The sequence below is a fragment of the Lissotriton helveticus genome, chromosome 10, assembly GCF_964261635.1.
Source record: "Lissotriton helveticus chromosome 10, aLisHel1.1, whole genome shotgun sequence".
Classification (NCBI taxonomy): domain Eukaryota; kingdom Metazoa; phylum Chordata; class Amphibia; order Caudata; family Salamandridae; genus Lissotriton; species Lissotriton helveticus.
Window position 1 is genome coordinate 725,282,394 of NC_136071.1, and position 26,973 is coordinate 725,309,366.

General features: G+C 46.3%; 1 protein-coding gene across 2 annotated transcripts in view; it reads left to right on the forward strand.

Annotated features, from left to right (window-relative positions):
• DYNC2I1 (dynein 2 intermediate chain 1) overlaps window positions 1-26,973 on the forward strand; it is a 519,500-nt gene that overhangs the window by 443,124 nt on the left and 49,403 nt on the right. For both annotated transcript variants that reach the window (XM_078663277.1, XM_078663278.1), the window contains one exon: window positions 2,734-2,865. In XM_078663277.1, the coding sequence (XP_078519403.1) occupies window positions 2,734-2,865 (132 nt within the window). The remainder of the gene's footprint in view (window positions 1-2,733; window positions 2,866-26,973) is intronic.

A 26,973-nucleotide genomic window follows, 5' to 3' on the forward strand; every position in this document is an offset into this window, starting at 1 on the left:
CTCTCCCTATGGTAAACTGATGTATGGATAAATGACTCTATGATTGGCTGATTTGGTTTATTGGCTGACCCTATTACAGTGCACTGAGTGTGCCTAGGGCTTGTAAATACAAATGCTGCTGGTGGGCTTGCAGCACTGGTTGTGCCACCCACAGAAGCAGCCTCGTAAAATGTGTCTCAGGTCTGCCATCACAGAGCTTGTATGCATTCTGGTACTGCCATGCTGACTGGGAAAGTGCACCCACTTGCCAGTCCCTACACCATCCCTTTTCATCATATCAGACACCCCTCTGGTAGGCCCATGGGCAGGGTGCTTTGTAAGTATAAGGTAGGACAAGCCCTGGTGTGTGTGGCATGTCCTAATAGTGAATTACAGCCATTTTCGTTTTTCACTATTGCAAGGCTACCTATTCCCCATAGGCCAGAATGAGCAGTTTGATTATTATATCTTATAATTCTAACTGACTCAGGGAACTAGGTAGAATATCGAGTTTAGTATGCCTGAACTCAGAATGATAAAGTACATCTTTTAGTGAAGTTGGTTTTAACATTCTGTGTTTGAAAATACCACTTTTAGAAAGTAAGTATTTTCTTGTCTAACTATCCAAGCCTGCACCTGCTAGGTTGTGTATTCCTTGTCTGGAGTTTGAGTGACAGGGGCTGGGAGATTCCAGGAGACAGGGTGAGTCAGCTCATTGCTGAATAGAGAGATCTGCATCTAGATGGGAGGGAGGAGTTGCACCTGGGACCTTAATAGGGCTGTGCCTTCCCTCCACAATGCTGGCTCCACCTCCTGTGGTGTGTCTTATGTCTCTGCCCTGCACTGTGAAAGGAAAGAAGGAGTGCTCCAGGACTGACCAGAACTGGTTTGGATTAGGCAAAGGCCTCTCTGCCTTCAGAGAACAAAGAGAAACAGTGTATAAAAGAGGGGACCCAAACCCCAGAACTTTAGATCACTTTTGGACAACAAGAAGAAACTTTTGCTGAGGAGTGGAACCAGAGAGACTGAGGAGAAACTATCCCTAAGCTGAAGTGCTGCTTGGGGAGTGGCCTGCAGTGGTTGCCTGACTGCCAAAGAAAGGAGAGAGGAACTTTGTGTGTACTTTCATCAACTTGTAAGGATCTCCAAGGGCTTGAGAAAAGAGCTTGCCTCATGCTGAAGTCTCTGGGACCACAGACTTCACCCACCAGCTCCCCAAGAGTTCTTTTGAAGTGCCTGCAGTTGTGCTGGACTTTTTAAGGAACTGCGCATTGCAAGGAGCTGGAAGCGTGACTCATGAATAAGAAGTCGCTTCACAACACGAGCACCTCCCATCGCCGGAGAATAGGATCGACGTCGCAGCAGACGCCGCCACATTACTGGGAACCGTGTCGCAGGGCCTGTTGCTGCCCCCAAGTACCGCTAACTCATCGCGGGGCCCCAGAAGCGCCTTGCATCGCCGTAGAAGAGGGTCGACGTCGCAGCAGACACCGCCGCATCACCGGAAAGCGTGTCACAGGGCCTGGCGCAGTTCGCATAGTATCGCACCAAGAAGAAGACAACATCTTTAATTCTTTGCACCAAATCTTCATTGCATCACGGCGCTGCTCGCCGCATCGCCATGGAAGCGCAGTAAGAAACTGACGCATCACTTCCCTTCGCAGAGAAGAACCGACGCATCGCCTTCCCTTACGCAGCAGGAGGGAACCGATGCATCACCGTTCTTTCGTGTAAGGAACCAACGCATTACCTTCCCTGCAACACTTTCGTTGTATTGCGTTACGCATTTTCAGATACATTGACTCAAAGTGTCGCATTTTACATCCAAGAGAGAACTAAGCTAATTCTACCATTTTAAGTACAGTATTGTGGATTTTTGTCGTTAGATCTATATAAAAGATACTTATTTTTAATATACAACCTGTGTGGTGTCCATCTGTAGTGTTCTCACTGAGTTACTGTATGTATTCACAACTGCTTTACACACTGCCTCTGAGATAAGCCTGTCTGCTCGTGCCAAGCTACCAAGGGGGTGAGCAGGTGTTATTTTAGGAGGGTACCCCCTTACCCTGACTAGACGCAAGGGTCCCTATTTGTCACAGGTACCTTCCTATGCCAACTAGAGACCCCCAAATCTAACAACCTAGAAGACCAGCTGTGTCCCAGAGTTGGCTCAGAACGCACCCTGCTTAGCTTCCAGCATTCTGTAGCCGGAACTCAGTTTATAAAAGACTTCTTGTAACCCCCTCCTGTCATTAGATCATTAAAACATGTAATGGAATGTTCTTCGCCCGAGCCCAGAAATTTAACAGCGACACTTCCATCTTTTACCTCTATGCCCCCCCCCCATCATATGTGAGGACTTCATATTTATCTAAGCACTATGTAATAGCACGAAGACAATGGTCCTCCATACTACTGCTTAACATCGGTCTCGCCATCATTCCCAGATAAGAAATGCAATTGTGTAGCTTTGAACTTACATTTTGCAGTATTTATTGAAATGACATCGTTTCTTGCATGTCATACATAATACAAACACATTGTGATAGTTTTTAAGGGAAGTCCGAGTGGGCTGTTTCTCAATTACTTCATTTTTCATCAAAATATAGGGATTTTTATATTGATTACACATTTCAGTGGCTACTACGAAAGTCTCAGTTTGAAGGTGTCAATTTCCATGTTTTTTCATTCATCTTAGGCATTAAGTTAGAAGAATGTTTTCATCCATCTTATTTGATTATATCTTTACAGGGTCTAGTATTTCATGGCACTCGACATGGTAGCAGAGTGCCTCCGAAGCTCTATAGACCGCATCAACGAGGAACCAGACCAAGTAAAGTTACTGCTGTGGATTTCTCTCCATTTGGAGAACCTATATTTTTGGTAAGAAATAAGTTTCTGTTCTATTGATGGTTTTGTGTACATGTTAAAATGTAGCTTGAATTGTAAAGAAATCGTTTTAATATTTTTATTGCTATTAGTCAAGTGCTGACCTTTTAAGTCTGTCAATGCATAAGACTGTCAGACACACAGCTGTGTAAGCAGTCATAGGTGAAAGTTGATCTGGTCAACGACTAAAGAGGTATGATTGTTCATCCGCTATTTGGTTTTAAATGTATTATATGAAACTGGGTTCTCTCTTGGAAGGACTTGCTTTCTGTTTTCCCCTAATAAGTACAACCCTGACCATGTGTCCAAATATGGATGTCTATACTCAACAGGTGTAAGTGTCTGACTATCACCAATCAGAGAACAGGACTGCACTGTTTTTGGAGGCCACCCTGCAGCAATATAAGAAAGGACATTAACTGAGCTACCTTTAAAAATGTTACTTGAAAGTGACGCCTTCAATTTTGCTCCTTTGATGTCTGAAATGACCATATCCCCAGTTTCCATTGGCGAGGCCTATCTGTTTGGCACTTCCACCTTTCAATGAATAACACAGATTAACACCAGTCGGAAGCTAAAGCAGACTCTATTGCCAGAATCAGTAGAAGAGTCTTGAAGTGATTATAGCTCTGCATTTCTGATAGATACATCTGCCGTGTGGATTCCTCACCTTGTGAATATCCCCTTGCGCCAGCAACATTCGGAAATTCTTTTCGTAGCCTCGCGCCGACGTGGATTCGGACGTCATAGAGACACGACATCGCTCGCGACTCCGCTGACGTCACCGACGCCTATAATAGGCCCACGCCGGCGTGATGACATCAGTTCCGCCCTTTTTTCCGTGCCTTCGAGGCACACGGACGGACCAATGACAGTAGACATATACATAGTATACGTAGTACAAATATCAAGGTAACACACACAGTGTGAAGCAAATGCAATAAAACATTTGAAATAAACAACTCCTTGACAATAAAATGAATACATTACAGAAATTCTGGTATAGAAGAGTGGACAACGGGGAGGCGGGTGGGTCAATGAGGAATCCACAGGCAGATATTGTATCTACCAGAAAAAGCGTTACCGAAGGTAAGTAACTTGTTCTTCTCCACCTTTCTAACCACCTCTATTGAGTAATGTGCTCATCCCACTGCCCCCAAGTTGAACACTTAAGGCACACTGGTCAAGTTGGCACATTCTCCATCATGAGGAAATGCAGGTAATCTGCCTTTCCTTTTCTAGCCCTTCTCTGAAAGTAGATGAAATGTAATGTAAGAAATTGAGCAATAATATTGTATAATGACCCACTGTATAAATAGCCGCTGGACACTTCTTATTGCAGATTCCTCATCTTTAGAATATCCCTCTTCCACCATACTGGATTCTGTGAATTTTTCAGCAGTTCTTCTGCACTATGGTAGGTGTTGTGACGTGTAGATCCGCAAAACCTCCATACCATATAAGCACTACCGCTGCACGCTTACTTAAGCTCCTTTCTGCACTGTACGATGCATAACTTGATCTCTAATCAATATTTGGTTGTTCTTCTACATTTCCAAATAGTTTTTCAAATAGTGTGCTAGAGACTATGTGCATTCCAGACTATAGGTTTTAAGCTGCGCTGAGACAGTTGCAAGCAGATGTTCGACATGGACCCTCAAAAGTTGTCCTTTGGTTGCTCCGGTCACTGTGTCAAGTTGTGTGACTTATGTGCCATTATGCAACTGAGGGGGATACAGGACTGGGAGTTGAAGCTTTAAATTGCAGAGCATATGAAAACGTGGACATCACACAGGTCTTGTTGCCGGGCCAAGTTGAAGGCCCACTCCCTGTCCTAGTCATGAGAACGTTTCTGCGACTGGTCTTCTTCCTGCTAAAAATCTTCGGGTGAAGCAAAGTAAGAGTCCAACTGCAAGCACAAGAAAGACAAGTGGTACCCAGCACCATCTAGCCACTCTAGTTGCAAAGAGAAGAAACAGGGCATCAAGAACTGAGCTGTACTCCTTCAAGATAACCAGCCACAGAGTGATATCCCAACTGATTCAGATGCCCTGAGTTCCTTGGGCCATTTTCTATTCCCGCAGTTTGGAAATCATGCTGCGAATCTTCAGTGTGCTTCCGACTCCCTCTGATTTGCCTTTGGGTCCCATGGAGCTACAGGGGCCTCCAGATTACCACCATTGTGTTCTCCCCTAACACAGCCTGCCTCCTTAAGAGCCTTTCTGGGCACATACTGGCTCTGGTATAAGCTTCCACTCTGACTTTCAACACTTCTACTGCAGCTTCACTATCAGCAGTGGCTCTACCACATTTTTTACTCTGATCCTATACCAGAACAGCAAGCATTCCAAGAAACTGATGAATGCGAAAGCCTGGAAACCCCCTCCCAACAGTTGTGCGATGATATTGCTCTATATTTTACTCAAAAGATAGAGCTCATCTATGGTAAAATCATGGCCCAGGCAATTTGCAGCAGATTCCTGTGGTCTTGGACCAATTGAAAACAGCTAAGCCTCAGTTGCTAGAGAACTTTCCTATCATTACTTTGGCAGAGATTGAGCATTGAGCCATAAGATAAAGTATGGATCCCCCTCCGACCATATTCCAGCCAAAGTCATTCCATCTCTGGCTAAACAGCTCTCCCCCTTGGTGCAATCTCTTATTAATCTCTCCCTCACAGAGGGTCAAGTTCCACAGGAGTGGAAGATTGCCCAGGTCAAACCTATCCGCAAGAATTCTAAAACTCTGCGGACGGACCTTTCCAACTTCTTCCCCATTTCACTTCTTCCATTCTTGAGCAAACTAATGGAGAAAAATGTCAATGCCCATCTTTCCAATGTGTGGAACTGACTGGATGTTTAGATCATTCCCAGTCAAGTTTTAGGCCCGAATAGAGCACCGAATCCGCATTACATGCAGTTACAGATAACATCAGAATGAGATAAGGGTCATTCTATGATTTTGGTGCTGTTGGACCTGTCCGCAGCGTTCAACACAGTTTCTTGTTCAAAAGATTGGAAGAGGTTGGGCTAAGAGAATCAGCCTTACTATGGATGAAGAGCTTTCTGTCTGATCGTTCCCAGATTGTTAATCTAGGCTCGTATAGTTCGGCCCCTATGGAACTGACCGAGGGAGTACCCCAGGGCTCATGTCTGAGCCCAGCATTATTTAACATCTATATTGCTCCCTTGCCCAATCTTCTGAGGACGTATGAGTTGATCCCCATATCATACGCCGACGATACCCAGCTTCTCTTCCCATTTAACAAATTCACGTCTGCGGAGCAGCTGGCCTTCTCTAATGGGATGGGGGCCATATCACACTGGATGATAAACAATTTCCTCCAGTGCAACATGGGAAAGGCAGAGCTAATGCTCTTTGAAAAGGCCCTCCTTCTGTGGACACCAGATTGGTGGCCAACCGATCTGGGCCCTCATCCCGCTCCTAAGCTTACAGTTAAAAATCTGGGCAGTCGCCTAGATCAGGCCCTTAGCCTGAAGGAGCATGTTGCCCAAACAGCTGGCTCCTGTTTTCATGTAATAGGCCTACTCCGCCGAGTCTTCCCCCTGCTTCCTGATTCTACCCGCAAAACTCTAGTCCAGGCACTGGTACTAAGCCGCCTGGACTATTGTAATGGCCTGTTGGTCTCGGCTAACAATGCCTCTCTCAGCAGACTGCAGGTAGTTCAGAACACGGCAGCACGGTCGGTCCTTAATGTCCCACCTCTGACCCCTTCCCTCCTTGTAAAGCTGCATTGGCGTCCTATCCATCAATGGATTAATTTTAGCACTATCCCCAAAGCATTGCTCAACCTGGGCCCTTTCTATCTCTGAGAAATTCCTGCCCTATGTACCGCCAAGATCCCTCCTCTCAAGTGTTAAACACCTTCTGGTGGTACCCCGAGTAAGAAAGGTTAGATTAGGAGGAAAAGCTCTCTCCTATCTCGGCCCCCGCCTCTGGAATGAGCTCCCTCTCTCAGTGTCCAGAACATCTGCAATTCAGAAAGTTGCTTAAGACCTTCTTGTTCTGTGTTCCCTAATCCTGTTGGAAACTGCTGCCTCTCCTCACAGTCTGCTCCAAGCGCAGAGATACCCCTTCGGGGGTCGATTCTAGCGCTATACAATCAAATAAGTACATACGGTTGGGGAGATGGTAGGCTTACATATCCCTCAATATACTGATAATGCCTTATGACTTGCCATGCAAAATGCTAGGGGCTTGACACCTCCCTTGAAACGCAGCATGACTCTCCACATGGGCCAACAAAGGATAAAAGTGCTTCATTTGCAGTGGTGGTTATGTGGGCAACCAAGGTACTAGCATTGCAGTTGCCTTCCATTGAGACTAAGACAAATGTTCGGATGGAGAGTCTCCAATCTTTAGGGTGCAACATGGAAATCCTTACTACCAATTAGGTATGCCTTCACAGGTACCTTGATCGCTACATGGTCAAAATCATGGTAATATCTGCCTGTTAGTCCACAAGTAGCCAGTCAACACAGGCCTGCGCCTGGGGATCCAGACTTCCTCATCAAGCATCCTGTTGCAGAAAATCTTGTTGTGAAGGTTTTGACCAGTAAGGTTAATCCTAACTCTTTTCCAGCAATCCCCCACTTATAGAATCCAAAATGGATTGATGCTTTAGACAAACATATGTTTTCTTTTGTCTGCTTGCCACTACGGACCATAAATGCAGTCTGTCTTTAAGGCCGCTACATGCTTGCCTTATGGAACATGGCCAGCAAGATCTTGCCTGCAGTCCTACAGGACCTTAGACCTGCCTAGCTCAGACTATGATGGGCAGATTGTGGTGAAATACGTCATCCGTGCAGGCCTAGATAACACAGATTGCACTGGCAGAGTTGTTGGTACCAGTGTTGTGCTTCACAGGCATACCAGGACAGGAGGAAAATCAGACCTCCAACTCTTTATCCTCTGTCACGACAGCCACCAAGTCACTTTAGTTTGTTCTTACCAAGTCAAAACCAAATGGTGTGGGTTAGGATTTGTTATTTCTTCCAGGTTGGTGGTTCTTCACATTCAACCAATATATATCTATCCGAGGCCTGTTACTCATACTACTTCATTCCGAAAAAGGGTGAGGGCCTCAGTCTTATCCAGGACCTTCGGGTTCTAAATGCTTTCCTGAAGAAGAACAAATTCAGAATTCTCACGTTTTCTCAGATTTCATCTGCCGAGGACACGGGGTTGGATGGTGTCCCTGGACTTGCAGAGCACATATTTTATATACCCCACATACAGTCCCACAGACATTAGCTGTATTTCAAGGTGGGCCAGAAACACTTTCAATTTTCGACCTCACCTTGCCTCCTCTGGTGTTCATGAAGTGGTGGCAGATGCCCCTACCCATCTTCAGAGGAGTTGCTGTATTTCCATACCTTGATGACTGCCAGGTTTGCCACAGTCAGTTATAGGCCAATTTTGGTTGGTAGTGAACGCATAACATCTTTAGGTTTCACCACAAACGAGACGAAGACCCACCGGATTCCCTCACCTAGGATCCCATACGTTAGAGCAATTCTGGTTACAGTGGGCTCAAGGCTGTCTCCACTGCATCCAGCCTGGGGCATGTGGGCTAAGATCCCAATGTTTTAATTTCAGTCCACTATCTCGGTAAGGTTGGCTATGAGGCTTTTTGACTTTTGGCCTTGTGCATCTTCCTTTGGAACGGGTCAGTCTTGTATCTCGGTGAGGTTGGCTAAGAGGCTTCTTGGACTTTTGCTGTGTGTATCTTACTTGTCATCAATGCCATGTCACAATTGTGGGCCCTCTAATGGAACTTGAAATCCAATGGACCCAGCATCGAGGCTGCCTCTGACACTGCTCCGGTCCCAAAGGAGACGGGCCAATATCTGCACTGGTAGTTTAACATCCCCAATTGGTCCTGTGGCTGACGGTACACCCTTCCCCACCTAGTGCTCAGAATATTGCGGGGATTCTGCACCTACACAGAACTATGCGCAGGAAAACAAGACCTCTGTGTTTAGGGGTGTACTCACCTATCATATCACCTTAGTACCCAAAATCCCAAAACTAACTAGCTATAGTGTCTCATTTGTTTTCAGACAAAATTCAGGCAGCTACAATGATTAGACAACCCAGAACACAACACTCCAGACTCTCTGAGGAATCGGGGTAGCAAGACACACTCTTTCGCTCGCTCACTCGTACTTGTCCACAGTAAGAATTGGCAGAGTCACTGAAATAGTTCAAAATGTTTATATTAACTATTGTGCTCTACAATACAGTATACGAGCCACTACCTACAGCAAAATGCATAAACTCAAAAACACTTAGCATTGTTACAATTCCATAGAGTACAAAGGGGGAAGTCATTATATGAAGACAGTGGATAAAGGACTTTAAGGTCTAAGCACCCTCCCCTTGACTTGAAGAAGTTTGTTTATATAAAGGAAGATCTCTGGGCTTTGACAGGAGACCCCAATTCTTAAAATCCTGGATGTAAGGTTTACATCATAGGAACAGCGTAGCTCTTCTCCATGTGAAGGCGTTCTTCGAGTGTTAAAACAACATGCAACCCCATTTGTTACCTGCTGATTGCTAGCAGTTTGTTTGTCTGTCCATTCCTCTACCGTCCCGCTGATCAAGAGCGGTGAACGGCAATCTTGTTTTTTAATTCAACCCCACCCCGCCCTCCGACTCCTCCCCCATCGCGTCATTGCCTACTTAGGCTCCGCTCCTTCTCCTCGCGCGTTGTCTAAGCCCTGTGGCAGAGGGCGGAGGCTTCGCGCTGAGCACCTGAATTACACTTTGGCTATTTTTAAATTTGTTACCTGCTGATTGCTAGCAGTTTGTTTGTCTGTCCATTCCTCTACCGTCCCGCTGATCAAGAGCGGTGAACGGCAATCTTGTTTTTTAATTCAACCCCACCCCGCCCTCCCGACTCCTCCCCCATCGCGTCATTGCCTACTTAGGCTCCGCTCCTTCTCCTCGCGCGTTGTCTAAGCCCTGTGGCAGAGGGCGGAGGGCTTCGCGCTGAGCACCTGAATTACACTTTGGCTATTTTTTAATTTGTTACCTGCTGATTGCTAGCAGTTTGTTTGTCTGTCCATTCCTCTACCGTCCCGCTGATCAAGAGCGGTGAACGGCAATCTTGTTTTTTAATTCAACCCCACCCCGCCCTCCCGACTCCTCCCCCATCGCGTCATTGCCTACATAGACGTTCCTCATGCGTCAGCGCAGCGGACGAGCGCAGCGGGCGCGACGTAGGCGCGCCGGAGTCGCGCCAGAGTTAAGCCCGTCTGCGCCCGTCCGCGCCAGTACGGGCCCAGGGACCAGTTCCCCTGCCCGTACTTTTATTTCATATTCTCGCACTGCCTTACTTCAGTTGCGGGGATTATCCTGTCCCTCGGACATCTCTCTGAACTGCCAAAACGCGCCCATCACATGTCTTCACTGTTCCCTTGCCTTGGACTCTTCCAACTCAAGTATTGACTGTATCTCCTCTACCTTTTGGAATATTCCCGCCACTATGCTTACCCCTCCTACTACTTTGCACAATCCCTGCACCTCTCTGAGCTTCATCAGTATTAACTGCCGCTCTCTCTCGAAACATAAGAGAGATATTTTTGATCTTCTAGAGACAGCTGGTCCAGCTGCCATGTTTGTCACGGAAACTTGGTTAAGTGACAGCTCTGGCCCTGACATCGCCATGGCTCTCCCTAATGATTACACCTATGTAGGGCGTAACCGAGTTCTTAAAGATGGTGGGGGAATTGCCATTATTTTCAAGAGAGTATTCTCTTGCAAATGGGAAGACCTTGATTTTCCTAACTGTGAAGCTGGTTTATTTAAACTGACCCTCTCTCCTCATTTTACCTTGACCGGTTCCTTGATTTATCGTCCACCGGGATCTGCTAGTAGCTTGGCTGCCTCATTTCCTGAATTTATTGCCCCGTTCTTAGTGCAATCAACTAACTTCATTATTGTCGGTGATTTAAATATTCATTTCAATTCCGCTTCTTGTGCTATTTCTAATCGTCTTTTACAGGATCTTGAAGCGCTCGATCTTCACCTCCATAATTCTGACCCGACTCATAAGGCTGGCAACCTTCTTGATCCCATTATATCTAACCTTACAGACATCTCCTATCAATCTGCAACTCCTGTCCTCTGGTCTGACCATTTTATCGTCAACTTTTCCATTAAAATGATGGAAGCTAACTCTTCGAGTCCTGTTCTTCCCCATAAAGCCAGTAGGAACTGGAAACGTCTAGATATAGACAAATTAAATTCTCTTCTTGCCAATTCAAAACCCACGGCTTCCAGCATGACCATTAAAGAGCTACCTGCTGTTAGATCATGGTTGACAACTGCCCTGGACTCATGCCTCCCCACTCAAAAAAATAAAGTACAAATTCATCATCCACCGGCACCTTGGTTTACTGACTCCCTTCGCCTAGAAAAATCCAACTGCAAAAAGCTGGAACGTATATGGCGCTCCAACTACAACCCAGATCACAAAGTAAAATATAAGTCTGCCCTTAAAGCCTATCACTCGGCTTGTGATATCGCCAGAGCCAACTTTGCTAATAGCACCATACTTACAGCACAAAATAGACCTAAGGCCCTGTTTAAAATAGTCAAAGAGCTGTCGGGTGCGTCCTCGGTACCTAAGGACCCCTGTTTGGACACGGCCCAGTGCAATGCTTTAGCCAACTTTTTTCTTGAGAAAATTGATAGGATTTATGACACTTTTAATTCTATGCCCGCAGCTTCCACTCATTCTGCTCAAGTCCTGTGCAATTCTTCCCCTATTCTCATCCCCTGCTCTGAGCCCGTGACTCCCCTACTCCAAGCGTGGGACCCCATTTCCCTTGTGCTCCTAAAAAAGTATCTTCAAGACATCAAATCTGGTTCCCCCCTCGACCCAATGCCCCCGCAAGTTTTGAGTTCATTGGACCCAGCCCCACTCCATATTATTTTGGATGTCTTGAACGCTTCGCTAACAGAAGCTATTGTTCCAAACGAATGGAAGCACGCTATGGTGGTCCCACTACTAAAAAAGGCTAACGCAGATCCCAACAACCCATCTAATTTTCGCCCCATTTCTTTGCTTTCGTGTTTTTCCAAGATTTTGGAGAAACATGTTAACTCCCTGCTCAATTCATATGTTGAAACCTCCAATTTTTTGCATGGTTCTCAATCCGGGTTCAGGGCTGGTTTTTCTACGGAAACCACTCTGCTTGGTGTGTCAGAGACCATCAGACGTCAGGTGGACAATGGGGAGACGGTGGCACTCATCTTGCTTGACTTGAGTGCCGCATTCGACACCGTCTCCCATTCCATCCTGTTGTCCACCTTGAAGGCTGTTGGCGTCGGAGGTTCAGCCCTGGCCTGGATTGCTAATTTTCTTTCTGATCGCACGTTCCAAGTTTTCTCTTCCACATCTGTTTCATCCATACTCCCCTCCACTCACGGTGTTCCCCAAGGGTCTATCCTTAGTCCCCTTTTTTTTTTAACCTGTATGTGAGACCTCTTGCTTTTTTGGCAGAACAGGCTGGTCTCACAATTTATTCCTATGGTGATGACACTCAAGTCATCTACTCACTGTCTACCAATAAAAACCTCCCCTCTTCTTCTCTTCAATCCGGGCTGAAACAAATATCAGACTGGATGTTGAAGCACAAATTAAAATTAAACGGGGACAAAACAGAACTGCTCCTGTTTGGCTCAGACACCTCGCTCTGGGGCCCACAACATTGGCCTCCAGAGATGGGCCCTTTACCTACTCCCACCGTGTCAGCTCGGAATCTAGGGGTTATCTTCGATAACCAACTATCATTTAAACAACACATGGTGAAAGTCTCCGCCACCTGTACCACCATCATCAGGTGGCTGAGAAAAATCACGTGGATGCTGCCTGCCGACACCCTGAGAACTGTAGTCCAGGCTCTTGTCACCTCACGCCTGGACTATGGGAACATCCTACTCCTGGGTGCCTGCAAGGAAGTGACCAGGAGGTTTCAGGTGGTACAGAATATGGCAGTCCGCCTTATCTGTCACCTTCCTGCTAGATCCTCGGTCACACAGCATAGGCGTAAACTGCACTGGTTATGCATTGAGAGTAGAACTAAATTCAAAGCACTTTGCTATATGCACAAGATTATGACAGGAAGAGCCCCTCATTACCTTTCTGCTTTGGTTCAGCAATACATTCCCCCCCGTACACTTAGGTCTTCCACTCAGAACAAATTCAGGACTCCCCGTGTCAACAGAGCCAAAATGGGAGGACGCTCGTTTTCCCTGTTGGCACCCTCTTTATGGAATTCCCTACCTCAATCTTTGCGCTCTGAACTGTGCTTTCTGAAATTCCGTAATGGAATTAAAACTTGGCTTTTTGACGCCTAATCTCCTAGTCTGACATCCCTCGCATTCCTCATACTGTTCAGCTTGCTTTAGCGCCGGGAAACCTCCGGGTAGCTGCGCGCTCAATAAATGTAATTATAAATAAATAAAATATAAATAAATAAACCCCGTAATATCAAAGCATGAGTCTCAAGCCTTGCAACTGTGTTTAGCATGTTATTTCTAGGTGCCAGGGACTGACCAGAACAGAATAACAAGGGGCATTGTTTATCGACCTTGCACATCGTGCTCAGACTAAACTCCAGGAACTTAGCAGAGAACACGAAAAGGAGACTATTCTCATGTGAAAAGCACATACAGAGTCGTGAAAAACTAAGTCATGTTATGCACGCTCCATACGGCCATCCCCAGAACAAGCCTGGTCACGCACCTCTAAGGGACCCATCAACTGGTTAAAATCCAGGACTGGACATGATGTAGAGGCATACATCCATAGTCCAATAGAAGGGGCACCGCTGACAGTAGAACACTGGTTGTACGCCAGTAAAATAGGCAAAGCTAAAAGTGAATCCATAACTCATGCCAAGTGTTGCTAATGGCAAGCATCCAAAAACTTGTTGAATCCGATCATGGTACAGCTGCAACTTGCCTGGACTGCGCATTACCACAAGATGAGCAGCCATTGCGCAGCAGGAACAGAAGAAGCAGGATTCCACCACTTAACGCCAGTATTAAGGGGAACGCTCCGAAGACGCTAGAAAAAATAGAAAGAATAAAAGCAGGTATTACACCAAATACCATCTGAAAGGAAGTCACAAGGCCGGATCCCACACGTTAAAAAAAATGTGCAGGGCCTTTAGGGTCAGACGCATTAAATATTTGATGTATAAGCTCCCCAAAGAGAAGTGGGAGGTTAGTGTTCAGAAGTGACCTTAATTCGCTATATGTCCTAGCTACCTGTAACTCAAAGGTCTCTCGGTCGGAAGTGAGAGCTACTTCTTGTTGGAATAATAGCGCTTTGAGCCTGCTCAATTTGTTGAAATCTGTTTTCAAAGTTGGTATGGAAGGCCAAATGGAACTATCTACACTCCCATGCGGGGCGGGAAAAGCACATTGCTACAACAAGTTACACGCTGGGAAACCGTTACTAAATACGGGATTCCTGCCCATAAACAACAGCAGTCTTGGTTGTTCAAAATAAGATAACTGCGGTTTGTAAGCAAGGTAAAAGCGGGAATTATTGATGGGACTGGGGTTCCTTTAAAAACACAAGCGAGATTAGGCGCTGATACATTACAAGCGCCATGCAACTTTACGTGTTTACAAACCAGTGATTGGCCCACTGTGGAATCGCATTCCTCCCCCGTTAGAAAAACGTCCCTATCCTCCCGCTGACATCTGTAAGTGAAAGGCAGGACCCATAATTCATGGAGAAAGGCACTACCCAGTGGTTCAAAGCGGCTAATTGGAAAATGTTGCAAGCACGATTTAAATTGAACCCGCAAAAAAGGGAGAGAGATAACCCTATGAATTAACCAAACAGCAGAGTCTGTTTCCACTACCAAGAACGGGAACGGCTCCAATTGTTCAATATTGAAAAGTGCATATGCAGCATCTTTAATGGACATAAATCTCTGTTTATCAGTTAGATTAAATGGCAGACACAAAGCAGTAGCATTTAAATAATCCCAAGGCACTTTCCCCATTTTCAGAGTTTTCAATGTCCAAGCAAATTGCATAACAAATCTTAACTGATTTTGACAATGATGCAACCCAGATACATCACTTTGCACAATATCAATAACAGATGAAAAAATATTACCCAATGTATAAATGCGTGATGAAAGTGTATTGATACTATTATCCACTACGGCAAGAACTTTCTCTAAATTGGCCTGATCAATTTTGCGCAGTCGAAGAGCTGCCTCAATCTGTGAAAGTTTCCAGATTTCGTTGTAGGCTGCATAAATGAATCTCTTAGATCTAGGGGACCTAGGTCCTAAGATGAAATCAGCCAAAACAATATTGTTTGACAAAAGTAAGAGGTGTTGTTTCACTGATGCCAAAGTTAAATGTTGCAACATTGTTGGAATAATTTACCTGCTGAGTATATGGTGACCAAATGTGTAAGTGGATAACGAGGATGAGGTCTAGCCTGAGTGAAACCAGGTGTTACATTATAAAAACGCAATTGGCAGGCGGTTGTATTTGTTTGCCACACCAACCATCCGGATGAATCAATTTCGGAGACATTAAAGGTCTCTTTTCGAAACAAAGCTTGGATGGGGTATTTAAATTTTATACAGTTGCCAGGCAGAAACAAGTGGTTTGGTAGACTGTATCATTTAGATACAAAATTTGAGTTTTAATCAGGTAGGCACGATTTAAAGCCTCAGTTCCCTGAACCTGCAAAGGCTTAGTGCCCCAGATTGATTTTAAATTAACGGTTTCTTTCCAGTGATCATAACCCTGTGTGGCTAACTTAGTCCTAAATGAGTTTGCGTAAATCAATTTAGTGTGGGTCAATATAAATTTGGATTGAGATGACAATTGAAGTTTAAAGCATCAAAAGAAGCATAATACGTTAAATCTGAAAACAATGCATGTACCGCCTTCACATCCAAATCGTCAGAATGTATGTCACGAGTTACAACATCTCCTAATGAGACGCAAAACACGTATGCCATCCTGAGCACCTCGGTTGGAGCGTGAATTTCGAAGGCTACTTTGTCCCAAACAATGCCATCTGCCTCCGTAAAAGCTGAAATGTTTACAAGAGTCTGGTCACGTTTTGTGATAAGCGACGATGTGTGAGGGGCTAGAATTCCATCGACCAAGTTCACTGCAGAGCGTTCTGGTAAATAATGACCATTGATGAGCAAAAAGAACACTGTCACAAATCCAATGGACACAGAGAGGAAAATCAGGATGAGCACCAACCAAATGTACGTCTATGGAGGGACCAGGTAAGTCTTTTTGAACCAAGAAAAGAAAAAGCTTAATTTAGTCGGCGTGTCTGCCAAACTGAAAGTCGAGGAGGATGAGTCCGAAGAGAAGCTGGCATGACCTCCAAAGTAACCGCTTGTTGGTATGTTAATCAAAGGTGGTAGTACTGTGTCTGTCTAATGTTGTCTAGGATTGGTCGGCACCTCACCAATGGACTCATCTGTAAGATATGTATACTCAACGTACGCATTGCAAGACAGAGGTTGGACGGGTCAAAGGTCAATTACAGTGTCCATCACTTCTTTAGCCACATGAGCAGCAGTGGAAGAGGATGAAATCTGCCGATCCAGTGAAATGGCGTTGCACGAAAAAGCAGGCATGACACTATTCAGAATCGGCCACACAGTGTAACTTGACATGGTCCACTGAGATGTATCTGTTTTCTTTGCGACCAGGTAAAGCTGGTAAGATGACTGTACGAGTACCCTCCAGTCCAAGGACTGGAACCAGTGCATGATAAAAGGGACCAAATTCTTTATTGTTCTCCAGCTTTTCTTGTACCCGATCTCTGATTTTTGGAAGCCGGGGACTGGATTCAGCAGTGCTGCATCTATGAAAGAGGGTAACTGTTCAGGTGCAAAGCTGTCACAGGTCTTTTGTAGATCCTGTAACACAGTAGAATGATTATCTACGTCAAAAGTTGCGGCAACCGCGCAATGTCTAGACCATCAAGGTCTGTCACAAACATTTTAATGCCAAAGAGCATTTTGTATGGGGCCCACCCAGAGATCTTCTAGGGAGATTATTAAGTGCTCGTTGAACCGCATACAAGTGGGCCAGCCAGTTACTCTAGTTGTCAAGGATTGCGTTAAGTCACGGTTCATTCGCTCCACAATTGAATTTCCCTCAGGCCTGTAAGGAGATGAAAACGGTACCAGCACCCCCATTAACTTCATCGCGTCCTTGTACGCCTTAGAGGCGAACGCTGGCCCTTGGTCAGAATGGAAGGTGACACAGGCAGAGAGATCGACAAAGACACGCAAATCCCTGATGACATTTCGAGCGTCAGCTCTGCGTTGTGGCCAAACCCAAAGAATCTAGTGCACAAATCAACTGAAACAAATATATATTTATACGCAGTGTCAGAAGAGAGTGGACCGGAGTGATCAAAATACACACGGCCAAAAGGTTCATTAGAAATACACTGCTATGTTTGAGATGGGCGGGTGACCGTAGAAAGTTTGATTTGCTGACAGATGTCACAAGAAAGTACATAATTACGTGTCTGTTTATATAAACCACGCCACCAGTAACGTTGCTGTAAAACAGAGACTGTTGCAGACACACTAGCATGTGCAGACGCTATGCATTCGTGTGCGGCTTTGATCAGAGCAAGTCTGCGATCCATGTTGGGAATCAGCCGATCCCCAACTGAAGGAATCATAGCATAAGGAACCTGTTCAGGAGTTATATGATGAGAGTATTTCAAAGGGAAATCCCTGAGGATAAGCAGTTCCCTCCCTCGTAGTAGCCTCCGCTGCCAGAATATCATTGTCTATGTTAATCAAGGTCCTTGTAACTGCTGCTATGGAATACGTGGCTAGTGCAGATTTGGCCGCTTCATCAGCCAAAGCGTTACCAAGAGCATGTGCTCCACACGCTGATGGCCAAGAGTATGCATAACCTGTATGAGGGGCAGACGTTGTTTAAGGTCTGCCACTCAAACCCAAAGCATTTTATGCTTAATTGCACCGCCTTTAGAATCTCTTGAGACCAAAAGAATAGGTTGTCATTAAAAGACTGGACCCAATAATAGGAATCGCACATAATAAGAGTGTTCACATTTGGATCAGCAAACTCGAGAGCAAGAACAAGAGCATGCAGCTCCGCCAATTGTGCCGTACAGTTCCCAAGTGCCTGTGTAGGCACTATGGAGGTCTTAAACTTTCCATTGACAATTGAGCCAGCAACAATTGCGCAAGCCTCAGAATAAGCGTGTTTTGGAGCCAGTGGCTGGTTGAGCCGAGCCCTCGGTGTAAATGATGCATTCGTACTCCTGTAGAGGAAGCAACGACAAGGGAGGAGGATGAACATGTTCATATTGTAAAAACTCCTGTGTCTGAAGTGCAGCGTCAAAGATAAATGTGACATCAGAGGATGTCAAAGACGTAGCCCATTGTATTCAACGGGGATGTAGTGCCTTCGAGTTTGCTACACTTGCCTTAGTTATGGCTTCCTAAGCAGAGAAGGGCGTGACCATAAGAATGCGTTTACCTTGCACCAGTGTGCTTTCTTTCAGAACCACCATCTGTACCGCCGTCAAGATTTTTTCAACATTTGAAAAATTTATTTCAGTCGCAGTATATAAATGTGATTTGTACGCAATAGGTATTGTGTCTCCCTCATTGATCGTCAAGTATGTGAAGTTCACTGTCCCTGGAAGAATATGTGTCACAAGGTTTGTGGTGTTATCAAGCGTCAACAAGTAGTTAGTTGCAAGCATGTCCGATTGCAAAGAATGGAGAATAGAGGTATGTTCTGGAAGGCAGCTGGCAGAAGAAAATGTAGGTTGTATCAAGGCATAAAGTGGTTTAATACGCTGGGCATAATCGGGAATGTATGTTCTCCCGAAGTTCAAAAATCCCAGCAAGGACTGAAGTTTCTTAAGTGTAGAAGGGGGTTTCAATTGTGCACATTTCTCCAAGAAGTGAGGGGCTAGCCCTTTTCCTTCATTATTGAGCTTGTAGCCCAAAAAGAGTACCACCAAATGGGCGATGTGTGATTTTGCAAAATTAAACTTGTATCCATAGTCGGCAAAGGACAAAATAATTCTGTCGACTCGGATAAGATGCAGCATAAGTTCGTCATCCGTTAGATGTATGTCATCAGCGTACGAGAACGCATCTGGGTCTATGTCGTGTAGTAAAGAAATAACACGTGCCGCAAATGCCCCTGAGCTGTTCTTATACCCCATAGGCAAACGCGTACATTTTTCTGATTTCCGACGGCAGTAAATGCTGTCAAGTCGCGGCTTTCAAGTGCGAGTTTATGACTGTAGAAACCATTGGAAATGTCCAGGGTAGTTTTGTATTTTTTAAGAACAAGATTGCTCACCAGCGCAGAGCTGTGTGTGTTCTGCACTGCAAAAGTGCGACAATGACTATTTACATTTCTGTAATCCAACACAATCCGATATGAACCGTCCGGTTTTGAAACAGTAAAGAGAGGATTATTCATCGGTGATATACCTGATTCAATCACCCCTTGATACTCTAACTGTGTTAGAATGTCGCAAACGCCAGCCTTTGCTTCACGATAGGATATTGTGGCTGTGGCATAGAACTTAAAGGTATTTCATGAGCCGGCGAATCAATATCCCAACCCACTTGATCACGGTACACCCCCGGGGCTAAGGCCAAAGCCCACTCCACTGCAAAAGCTTTAGCATTCTCCTCATGGACATACCGTGAAAAACTCGGAAGTATCGCGTCCTCCCCTCTAGAAGTGGCTTACACAAAGGGTGGAGGCCAATCTGCCTCTGCTAACAAAATGTCATACGAGGAGGTTAGATTCTCACAGAAAACTGCTATGATTGGACGAGGTATATCACCTTCAATTTGGAAAACAATTTCAAAGAGCCTAGCCGGGGGGGGAAACCCGGATGTCTGCAGTCTCTAATGAATGTATCAGTTGCTGTCGCCTCCAGAAAGGGACGAAGAGCCTCCTGCACTATGGTAACCTCCGCCGCGCTGTCACTGCCCATGTCCAATCCAGGAGTTGCGTTCTCACCGTCTGAGGCATATTTTGCTGCTAAAGCGGCAATTTTTTTCTTTTGAAACGGGGGTCAAAAATGAGGTAGATCCTCCTGTTTTCCTTTAACTTCAAACTGTTGAAATCTATTAGGAGTTTTAATCTTTGCGCGGTCATGCAAGTCATAAGTATGCTCAGACGACTCCGGTGTCGGTGAACCAGCACGCAAACCTTGCTTCTGCTGTTGCTGCCCCTATTTCTTGTTTTTCCAGGTCATTTTAGGAACAAACAGGCACCCGCCTTTATCAGACTGGCCTTTTTGTTGAGTTTGAGATTGAGTTTGCGTTTGAGTAAAAGGCTAAACTCCAAGACTATTGCGGCCTATGGTCTTAGAAGTTTTGCAATAATCGTTTGTAATTTTCCTGGTTTGACTGCATCGGGTACAGCCTCTTTGGTTTGCCTCTTTGGTTTGCCACTTGAAAGCTTACCGCATCACCCTTGACATTGGCAAGGATCATATCAGCAACCACGTCGAACACCCCCACCAATCTCATACCCAGCTCTACAGACGCCTCGGCTCCGTGTTCGGAGGGGAGTACAGTCATGGGGGAGTGCCGTAGCAATTAGAATATACAGCTGCAAACACCTTGCCCCAGGTGTTACAATCAGCTAACTTGGGAAGTAAGTCTTTAGGCAAACTTATAATTAAGATCCTGTTTTTCTCCAAAGGACTGGTTATAGGAAAAACTGCCTCTAGCTGGCCAAATGTTTCAGCAAGCCAATAAGGGAACCCATCCATATTCTGTGGACGCTTGCCCATTACTGAATTACCATAAGGGGACTGATGGTCACGCCACCAGCTCCGGCAGGTCCGACTTGGAAGTTGCCCAACAGCTCTATGCACGCGTATTAGAGACTTATGTAACACACAGAGTTCTGCAAGCGTCGCTGTTGTCATATGACGCAGGTGTGGGGTATACCCAGCCAAAATGGCCACGTGGTCCCCTATATCGATAAAGGGCCTAAAAGGACTGGCGTTATTGGGTGAGGAAGGGCGCCATTAAACCAAATTTGGTGTTGCCTCGAGAGCCCTGTAGGGCTGATAAGCTTGAGGAAAGGCCGTATATTCATGAAACAGTTTATCTGTTCCATCTACCGCCGGAATGGTGACCCAAGAATAAAACACCTCGAAGCGGTAAGCAGCATCGCTTCTGCTACAAAAATTAGCGCAACTCCAGTATCAGTGACTCCACATCGAGTCAAATAAGCCGTGAGTGCAGCCCGATTAGGCGGAGGAATTACGACCGCCATAATGAACAAGAAATAATGACAACTTAATTTGTGGCAGCTCAGTGATGGGTTAAAAATAAAGAGAAAGAACATTTTAAAACTTCAAGCTTGAAAGAACCTATACAACATCATATAGGAAGCTACACTGTCACAGCTTTCTCCGCAAACAGAAGTGAGGGAATTGTGGACAAGCACAAGCACTACTCCAGAGTTGTGCAGTTAAGAACCAGACCAAACGTTGGCGGCGCCATGTTGTGGGGATTCTGCACCTACACAGAACTATGCGCAGGAAAACAGGACCTCAGTGAATAGGGGTGTACCAGCCTATCAACTTAGTACCTATAATCCCAAAACCGACTAGCTGTAGTGTCTCATTCGTTCTCTGACTACAGATGATTAGACAACCCAGAACACAACACTCCTGACTCTCTCAGGATTCGCAGTAGCAGGACATACTCTTTCCCTCGCTCACTCATACCTGTCCACAATAACAATTGGCAGAGTCACTGAAATAGTTCAAAATGTTTATTTTAACTATTGTGCTCTACAATACAGTATATGAGCCACTACCAGCATTAAAATGCATAAACTCAAAACACTTAGCATTGTTACAATTCCATAGAGTACAAAGGGGGAAGTCATTATTTAAAAGCAGTGGATAAATGACTTTAAGGCCTAACCACCCTCCCCTTGACTGGAAGAAGTTTATTTATATGAAGGAAGATCTCTGGGCTTTGACAGCAGACCCCATATCTTAAAGCCTGGATGTAAGGTTTACATCATAGGAACAGCGTAGATCTTCTGCATGTGAAGGCTTTCTTCAAGTGTGTTAAAACAACACGCAACCCCGTAATATCAAAGCACGAGTCTCTAGCCTTGCAGCTATGTTTAGCTTGTATGTCTAGGTGCTAGGGACTGTTTATCGACCTTGCACATCGTGTTTGGACTAAACTCCAGGAACGTGGCAGAGAACCCGAAAAGGAGACCGTTCTCATGTGAAAGGCACAAACAGAGTCTTGCAAAAACAAAGTCATTTAGTAACGTGCGCAAAAGCAGCATCATGGCAGCAAAGCTCATGCTAACTTATCAATGTTGATAATGTCCCTAAGGGCCAAATAACAAGAGCGATGACAGATTCATCACTACTAGGTTGAGGGGGTCATCTAGGGGAGCTGGAGATCAGAGGCCTCTGTTCTCTAACGAAGAGCCATTTCCACATCAGCCTATTAGAGCTGCAAGCCATTATTCTGGCCTTGAAGAGTTTTCTACCATTCATCTGTGCGAGGCTGGGGTAGGTTCTCACAAACAACACCACTGCAACAAGCAAGGCAGAGCAGGTCCTGGGCCCTGTGCCAAGAAGCTTTGCTTCTCTGGAAATGGCTGGCGCAACAGAATATCTGTCAAATAGCCAACAACTTGGCATGGTCCTTAAATGTCATAGTGGACAAATTGAATAGACGTTGCATAGCGGATCAATGGCATCTGCATCCCGAGGTCAGCAGGGTGTATGCGATCAGTGGGGAGAGCCCTGGCTAGACCTTTTCATCACTGTTGAGTACCCACAATCTTAACTATTTTGCACCTTGGAGTTACCACCAGGTCACCTATTAGGAAACTCCTTCTGGCTGGAATAGAATGGAATGAGGGACTCCTGGATGTCTTTCCACCACTAAATCTTCTGTCCTGAGTTCTGAAGAAGATCAAGAACAATAAGGCTAAGATTTACAGTGGTGAAGAGGGACGGGCCAGGATGTGTAGGCAGCTACAAAAACCATGGGGCAGGAAGGCATGAATAGATGCATGGAAGTGGATAGGGTGGTGTATGAGGGATGAGGATGCCACCAGAAATGTAATCAAGTCTAGGGTAAATGGCAAGCTTACCACAAATATAATGAGGACACAGGAGTATCACACTGGGCAGAAGCATCAGATGTGCAAGATCAAGTGGGCTTTAGGACCCCCTCACCACATCCAGATATGAGAACAGAGAGGGCGACATTTGGGGTATAGTGCTCAGTTTAGAACTGTATATAACATTGTGCAAAATTGTTGTGTGCATTGTTTCTGTGCCAAGAAAAATAATACAGAAAGAAAAGAACCACAGGTCCCAAGTCATCCTCATTGCCCTGTACTGGGCCAGGAGAGTTTTGTACTTAGAACTCCTGAGTATGAACATATGCACTCTGATCATCCTACCACTTTGGGAGAACCTTGTGTCTCTGCAACAGGGCAGGGTCCTTCATCTAAAGCTCTGCAACTTACACCTCTGTGCTTGGAAATTGAGCTGCAGCAATTGACTGCATTTCAATTGCCTTCTGATATTGTAGATAACATCCTTGCTGCCAGATACCTTTCCACAAAATCTCTTTTTACTTGCTGCTGTGACAAGTTTGCTGCCTGGTGTGTTTCCCAAGACCCTGACCTCTTACAGGTCAAGTTCTATTGTTTGCATTTTTAGGTCGAGGACTGCGTAGCAGTGTGGGCGGAGCTCCTAGATTTAATGTTTCTTAGTAGGGGGCTTGAACCCGCCCCTCTTCTTCATTGGCTGGCTTCCTAAACGGAGGCCAGCCATTGGAGGAGAGGGGCGTCACTCGGTTCAAGCCCCGTCTTTTTCGGATTGATTGGTGTGTTTTTTCGTTTCTTTCTCTTTTTCTTCTCATTGGCTGAGAGAAAGAAAAACACGCCCCTCAGTCCTAAAAATTATGGGTGTTTCTCAGAGCCATTTCTGAATGACCACGGAGAAACATGGTGGTGTGGAGTGCTCCTCTCTTGCCTTCCGATCTCCGGAAGGCAAGAGAGGAGCGCTCCACGCCACCATCAGGGGGGCGAGTGCTTGTTTTGATTAGTGAAAAGATGATAAACTGAATGGTCCTATGCCAATATAGGTCAACCTACGGTCTAGCTATTCTTTAACTAGAGCATCTGTGGTAGTAGCAATTACGGTGACATCCATCTGCTACTTACACGGACCGCCGATAAATTTAGCTTTACATCAGTCTCCTCTTCTCATCATTTGACGAACATTTGGCTGTATTGTTAGCACTTCTGGGTCACAGACCAACTAATCCAACGATTGAACGTATTTTGGGAGTCGTCTGGAAGTGGTTGGTAACTGCTAGGCTTGTAAGGTAATCTAGGATTCGCGAGCCAGGGCCACACCAGCCAATCGTAGTGAGCAAATCGGAATTCCGAAGTGTTGATTGGCTGTGGAGGCGACGCGTGCTTTTGTCGTTATACAGGCTGCGGGTGATAATAAGCGTGTCAGCCGCGGCCGGGTTTTAGTTGTACCTCTGCTCGAGGTAAGTTGTCCTTGAAACGGACAGCTTGTTTCGAGCGGGTGAGGCTAGGATAGGCTGCTGCTGTTCTGGATATGAGGGGACTCATGGGAGGGAGAGAAAGCAAAGCGGAGTAGCGCTGCAGGATTTGTGAGTGAGCGGTTGTTGGATGTTCTGGGGCGTTTATGACATAGTCTTAGAAGTCCTTTGCCCATTTTTGGTGAGGGTAAGAACTTGGGTGACTTCCATACGTGATGCGGTCGAGCCTCGGTAGGGTACTGGGTGATAGTTTATGGAACACCTTTTATAGCTGGGGTGACCGCCTATCGTATTTTGTATGGACACTCTAGGGATCATGGTAATGTGCCCTTGAAGGTTAAAAGTGCCCATACGGGTGCCGTTGTGTATCAGGATAGGAGGCTGACACTATGCTTGAATCTCATTAGCAGCCAGTAATAAAGTACGCTCCGCCTCTTCGCTCTCTTCCTCCATTGTACGATGCTCCGCGCAGCCCTGCCCAGGGGCGCCGGGGAGGCTTGAACGGCAGCCGGCAGGCAGCGGCCCCTGAGTACCATGGAGCTGCTGCTGCCGAGGCGTGAGGAGCCGCCCTTCCGTCCGGCCCCATGCGCTACGCTCAGGTGCAGGCTGCATGCGGTAAGTTCGGCTCGTCATCCCTTTTTTATATGACACAAACTCGCGTGGAGGGAGGGCTTTGGGGGAGATGTCAACATGTTTTATGTCTGTGCGCTCCTGTGCTGCTCGTGACCGTCCTGTCTGTCTGTAGCAGCAGGGATCGCGATCCGCCGATACACCGACCCCGGCGAGATAACGTTTTAGTCAAGAAGTGCAAGTCACAGAAGCCCGTTGTTTTTATGGTTTTCAAATTACTATGGAGAATATTCACTCGAAATGTACAGTCTCCTCATCAAAACCTACATTAAGGATTCCAAAGAAAGGGAGTTTCTCTTCAACGCCATTGAAACCCTACCTTGTGTTAAAAAGAAGGCCGACTGGGCTATGCACTGGATTGGAGACAGACCCTCCAACTCCACCCCTCCAACTCCACCCACCCCCTCCAACTCCTCCCTCCCCCTCCAACTCCTCCCTCCCCCTCCAACTCCACCCTACCCTCCAACTCCACCCTCCAACTCCACCCTCCCCCTCCAACTCCACCCTCCAAATCCACCCTCCAACTCCACCCTCTCCCTCCAACTCCACCCTCCAACTCCACCCTCCAAATCCACCCTCCCACTCCAACTCCAACTCCACCCTCCAACTCCACCCTCCAACTCCACCCTCCAACTCCACCCTCCAACTCCACCCTCCAACTCCACCCTGCAACTCCACCCTCCAACTCCACCCTCCAACTCCACCCTGCAACTCAAACTCCAACTCCACCCTCCAACTCCACCCTCTCCACCCTCCAACTCCACCCTCCAACTCCACCCTGCAACTCCACCCTCTCTACCCTCCAACTCCACCTCCAACTCCACCTTCCAACTCAAACACCCTCCAACTCCACCCTCCAACTCCACCCTCCAACTCCAACTCCAACTCCACCCTCCAACTCAAACTCCACCCTCCAACTCAAACTCCCCCCTCCAACTCAAACTCCACCCTCCAACTCAAACTCCACCCTCCAACTCCACCCTCCAACTCAAACTCCACCCTCCAACTCAAACTCCACCCTCAAACTCAAACTCCACCCTCAAACTCCAACTCCACCCTCCAACTCCACCCTCCAACTCCACCCTCCAACTCCACCCTCCAACTCCACCCTGCAACTCCACCCTCCAACTCCACCCTGCAACTCAAACTCCAACTCCACCCTCCAACTCCACCCTCTCCACCCTCCAACTCCACCCTCCAACTCCACCCTGCAACTCCACCCTCTCTACCCTCCAACTCCACCTCCAACTCCACCTTCCAACTCAAACACCCTCCAACTCCACCCTCCAACTCCACCCTCCAACTCCAACTCCACCCTCCAACTCAAACTCCACCCTCCAACTCAAACTCCACCCTCCAACTCAAACTCCACCCTCCAACTCCACCCTCCAACTCAAACTCCACCCTCCAACTCAAACTCCACCCTCCAACTCAAACTCCACCCTCAAACTCAAACTCCACCCTCAAACTCCACCCTCAAACTCCACCCTCCATCCACCTTCCAACTCAAACTCCACCCTCTATCCACCCTCCAACTCCACCCTCCAACTCCACTCTCCAACTCCACTCTCCAACTGCACCCTGCAACTCCACCCCCTCGTTGCTTGTGCTTGCTCTCCTGCTCCTGCCCTCTCGTTGCTTGTGCTTGCTCTCCTGCCCCTGCCTCCTCGTTCGTTGTGCTTGCTCTCCTGCTCCTGCGTGTGGGTGCTAATGCAATAGGTCTCGCATATGCAAACGATTAAGCTATTGGCAATGTAAATGACAATGCCATTTATTTATGATTTTTAAAAAAAAGCACCGGAAAGGTTTCTTTGTCCCCTTG